This window comes from Alexandromys fortis, unplaced genomic scaffold (genome assembly GCF_014885135.2).
Source record: "Alexandromys fortis isolate MF-2015 unplaced genomic scaffold, M_Fortis_MF-2015_v1.1 scaffold_285, whole genome shotgun sequence".
NCBI lineage: Eukaryota > Metazoa > Chordata > Mammalia > Rodentia > Cricetidae > Alexandromys > Alexandromys fortis.
Genome location: NW_026068191.1, coordinates 35223 through 40659, shown reverse-complemented (window position 1 = coordinate 40659; position 5437 = coordinate 35223). Strand labels below are relative to the sequence as shown.

The 5437-nt window shown below is 41.0% G+C and overlaps 1 protein-coding gene across 1 annotated transcript; it reads right to left on the bottom strand.

Annotated features, from left to right (window-relative positions):
* Positions 1-373: 373 nt before the first annotated feature.
* Positions 374-1309, bottom strand: Or4e1 (olfactory receptor family 4 subfamily E member 1). The gene has a single exon (XM_050129497.1). It carries the CDS (start codon positions 1307-1309, stop codon positions 374-376), a length of 936 nt encoding a protein of 311 aa, XP_049985454.1.
* Between the last annotated feature and the right edge of the window lie 4128 nt (positions 1310-5437).

The following is a 5437-nucleotide window of genomic DNA, read 5'->3' as shown; positions in this document are numbered from 1 at the left end:
CTGTGAAGTAGGGACCTGAACCCAGGGCCTGCTATGAACCGAGTACACATTCTGTCCTAAGCTACATTCGGGCCCTCTGAGTCCTGTCTTTGTGATTTTGTGGCAGGGTGGCTTTCAGCATGCTATTTGCTCAGTGTGAGCTTTTAATCCCTTGTAGTTAGACTAGCATGTAGTCTACTCTGTTGAGGGAGTTAGGTAAGCACCCAGTGCCTGTGACAATTTCTAGAAAGTGGAAGATGTTACCAATCACAGCTGTTACTGTGATTGTTAGCTATAGGGCCAGAAGACAATGTTGCAGGTCATCGTCTGGTAAAAACAATATATAGCTGTGTCTCTGATTTGGATCACCAAGTATCCTAAGGGTTTAGTATTTTCACTTTTCTTTTATTTCTTTCCTCCTGATTAACTTGTTCAAGGCATTCTTCATGTCCTCATTCCTAAGGGTGTAGATTATAGGGTTCAGCAGAGGAGTCACAGCTGTGAAAAACACAGACACAACCTTGTCTTCTGGAAGGCTGGTCGATGGGCGTGAGTAGATGAAGATACAGTGTCCCAGGAACAGCGTAACCACGGTGAGGTGGGCTGCACAGGTAGACAGCGCTCTCCTCTTGCCCTCAGAGATCTGTTGCCTCAGACTCACAAGAATGACTGCATAGGACACTACAAGAACCACAAAACATACCACAGAGATCAGCCCACTGTTGGAGACTATGAGAATCTCAATGATGTGGGTATCAGTGCAAGCCAGTTTGATTACCTGAGGTACATCACAGAAGAAGTTGTCAATCTCATCAGGACCACAGTAGGGCAGATTGATGGTGAGTGAGGTGAGAGAGATAGAGTGGATGGCCCCCCCTGTCCACAGGGCCCCTGCTAGTAGCATACACACCTTCCAGTTCATTATGGTCATATACTGCAAGGGCTTACAAATGGCCACATACCGATCATAGGCCATGACAGTAAGCAGGAAGATCTCTGTGCAGGCAAAGAGGTGGAGGAAGAACATCTGGACCACACAGGCATCAAAAGGGATGAGCTTTTCTTCTGAGAAGGTGTCTCTCAGCATCTTTGGTACAGTGACAGTGGAATGGCAGACATCAATAAAGGACAGATTGCTGAGGAAGAAATACATGGGTGTATGGAGCCGGCGGTCGTATATGATGGTTATGACAATGAGGATGTTACCAATCAGTGTCAGGACATAGAACGTGAGGAACATGAAAAACACAGCCATCTGTACCTTTGGATTTACAGATAAGCCCCTAAGCCGAAAAGACATCACTGAAGTTTGGTTCATGGTCTTTTCCATTCTTTCAACTCTCTGAAAATTTAAAGAAAAACATGTGAAAGAAGTGTAACACTTAACATTTGCATCAAGCATTTGGTCACTTAATTCTTGGTCATTTATGACTTTATCTAGAGCATGTGGGTCAAATATCTTGTGTTTATTTTCTGTTTTCTCCCTCCTCCCTCCCTCCACAGTGCTGAGGATTTGATGGCAGCTCACATACATTATGTGCTTGCTTTACCTCTGAGCTATACACCCTGTCTGTTTCTTAAAAATAAACCATCTTTCGGCTTCTTCACTAGATGCTAAACCCATGTTAAACCCACACTGTGGGAATAATGCAATCATGAACCTCGATTAACTAGGAAATTAAAAACCACCTGAAGAAGGGTGAAGAGCTCAAACAAGGTGTTTCTCTATTATTGTAGCAATGTATCAATGTTTAGATTTCTAGTATTGGAGACAGAGTCTCAAATAGCCCAGGCTTGCTATGCAGCTGAGGATGTCCTTGAACTCCTGGTCCTTCTGCCTCCAGTTCCCCAGTGCTAAATTTGCTGGTGTGTGCCACCACAGCAGCTCAGATTATGGGTTAAGGTTCTCCATACTCTACATAGGTGCCTTGTGTAAGGCCCATAACTTGGCCTTTGAATATGGTTGCCGTTGTTCCACTGATTGGACTTTTCACTAGCCCAGACCACTTCTCTCCTGGTGGCTTTTCCTGGGTTAGGAGAGCTTAATTTCCATGATGTCAGTTTCAGAGGCTGCAACAGTTCACCATACCATTGGACAATTGTTAATGTGGCTGTGATGGTTTGTGACCATTTTTTTAGAGAAGGATGCACAAAACCCTAGAACCTGCCCTTAACTGGAGGTCCGGGCTTAGCAACATCTCCAGCTCCTCAGATTCTCATTTTGCTGCTTGATTTACTGTTCTACAAGTAAATTCCAAGAAGCTGTTTTAATTTTAGTTCATATTAGCTTTCCTCTGATCAATGTATCACTGCAATTTTAAAAGATTTCAAGTGTGTGTATGTACGTATCTATCTTTTATATCTATCTATCTATCTATCTATCTATCTATCTATCTATCTATCTATCTATCTATCTTCATCATCATCATCATCATCATCTATCTATCATCTATCTATCTATCTATCTATCTATCTATCTATCTATCTATCTATCTATCATCTCTCTCTATCTACCCTCCACCTATCTATTATACGTGCATGGTGTTTTGACTGCACATGTTTATGTGTATCCCGTTGCAAGCCAGGTACCCGTTGAAGACATGAGTGGGCTTTGCATTCTTGTGGTACTGGAGTTACAGGTGGTTTTGAGCTTCCATGTGGGTACTAGCAAGAGAACTTGGGTTCTCTGCAAGAGCAGCCAGTGCTCTTAGTTGATGAAACTACCCCACTACTATTTTTATAACAATTGCATGTTCTATATAAGAGTCACAGGATTTTAGTTCTTGAAGGGAGCTGAGAGTTTACATTTTTTAAAATGTTGCAAATGTCAAAAATGAGGCCCACAGAGGAAAGCAATAGGCTCAGGGTTACCCAGAATTGGAGCCACAGCCAGGTCTAGAGTTCAGATCTCCTACCCCAGGCTTCATCCACTTTTCTATCACTCTGAATTTCTGTGGTGGAGAAGTTTAGCAGAGGTGTCTTTATGACCTCTTTCTTCTCCTAGGTTTCCTGAGTCAGCTTGGGGTGTGATCTTTACAGAGTCCTGTTTCTCAGGCTTGCCCCCTCATGCCATCTTTGCCCCAGCTTTCCAGGGGTGGGTCACTCTGGGAGCCTGTCTCTCTTTGTCCCCCAGGTCCCCTCATCCGGTGCTGTCTGCCTTATAACTTTCCTCAGGATCAGACTCTGCTGGATAAATGAGTCTTCCCCATACTGCTTACGGGAAACTTCCCCTCTGCTCTCAGCAATTTCTAATATTCCCTGTCACTCATCAAGCCAGCCTTATGCAAATAATGGCCACTTCTTCTGTCCATGTCAAAATAAAAACTGGTGGTACTGCCAAATTGAGGCACTCACAAAACAGTTGTGGCAAGGAAGATACTTTTTGCACAAAATTCTTTCTATTAGTATCCAAGAAAACTCAACCCAACCAGTGTTTTGTTAGTATTTACAGGATCATCTTTATATAACTATGGATCAAATTTACAGTTTGTCATTTTTTCTTAGATCATGTATTTCACAGTTTTTTATTACAGAAAACTATTTCAGTTGTTTTGTTAATGATTTACAACTATTTTTATTGTTTTAAAATTGAAATGTGAAGAGCCAGGGTTTATTTTAAATTAATTTAATCATGTGAAACTTGTTCTGAAGCAAAGAGTTCTGCTTCCTCCTTGTAAGATGGGATAATCACACTTTAACTAATCCTTTCCTCCTGTCATTATTTTCCTTCTGCTTCTGTGAACTCACAGGAAAAACTGCTTTGGGAAAAGTAGTGTCCAATGACATCAAATAACTGGTGTCAAAAGTATGGGCTGGAAAGATGGATCAGCAGTTAAGAGCACTTGGGTTTCTTGTGAACAGACCTGGAAGTGGGCCCCAGTGCCTCTAACTTAAGTTCCAGCAAATCTGATACCTCCTTCTGACCTCCAAGTTTACCAGAGTTACTCACATGCTACATACATATGAATACATATATGCACACAAAACACACAAAAGATAAACTAATAAATCTGGAAATACATGGTTTGTGGAGCTACACAGTTCAGGAAATTGTAGGAGAGTATGAGTATGGGCAAAATAAGAATAAAATGAAAATATCTGTGAAACTCACGTGAGCACTTTCTGACGCTCCCAGCGCTCTCAATAACGCCTGGATCTTTTGTACTGTAGTGCAAAATGAAAACTGTCTTCCAGAAGAAGGAAGGGCTTAATTAAAGTTGGATAGTCAGGAAACCATGTGGTCATTGACCTTTTTCTATGAAAAATGTTGGAGCCCAAGAAACTCCCTGGAGAGTCTGTTCACAGTTGGTCGTAAGTCACGGCAGGAAGGTACTATTTGTGGATTTCTGCCAAAACCATACTCTTGTATCTATCTATTGTCTTTTTTCCACTATGCAAATAATTCTGCAGTAAGAGTTCCTAGGATGGTGTCCAGGTGACAGACTATGTTGTGTAAGAGCAGTATGTCTTGTGGTTTTTCAGAACTAATGATGAGTAGGGATTGAGCTATGAGCTTTTCACAGTTGTAGCACTTTATAGGACAATTTAAAAAGCACATGCCACCAGTTCAGCCAGAACACCAGTGTGGCCCAATCATCTTGTCTGCTTTATTGCACACTTTAGGTGTAAGTTTTTATCATTAGTTCCAGATGGAATCTTCAACTCTTAGGTCCTGAAGGAGAATCATAAAGGAAGCAAACAGCTGTGGCTGGCAGCTGCTGCATTGCTTCCTTTTCTACCTGAATATCCAGGCTTTATTGCCAAGGACACATCCTAACAATGACATCAGCTTGCCAAGTTACTAGTTAGGAAAAGTTAATTCTGTGACTGCTGATGTAATGGCCTTGGCATCTATCGGTAAGAGAGTTTAATGAAAAATAGAACTTGAACACCTAAGTTTTTGGGACATATTATATATAATTAAATTAACCAGTAGTAATTAATAATCCCATGCGAAGTGTTAATTAGTAGGGATGGCTCTGCATCTTCTTATTTAATTCATATAAGAACACAGATATGAGAAGGGTAGTGGATATGAAGTTTGCTCAGCCCTCTGAGAGTGTAAGTGCCTTCTCTGAGAGCTAGACTGTCTGGGTGAAGTTTTAAAAGTCCTAGATTTATGAATTTTGAGAAGTATGTCACAGCTTTGATCCTTTGTTTTCTTTTTTCATAAACTATTAATAGGGCCAGGAGGCTGATTCACAGTTGTAAATGCTTTCCATGTAACCTTGACAATGTGAATCTTGTTCATGGAACTCACCCAAAGGTGGAAGGAGTGAACCAACTCTAGAAAATTGGAGCACTCTGACCTCCACATGTGTGCATGGACATACATCCATACATCATATATATGCAGAACAATGAAACAAAATTATAAAAGTATAAAATGCAATTTTTAGAACTTTTGAGATATTTGCCAATCATGTTGCATTTACTGTTACATGTAAAATATTCGTTT

Excerpts from the sequence above, each read along its gene's own strand:
- Or4e1 (XM_050129497.1), bottom strand. The coding sequence starts at position 1,309 with ATGGAAAAGACCATGAACCAAACTTCAGTGATGTCTTTTCGGCTTAGG.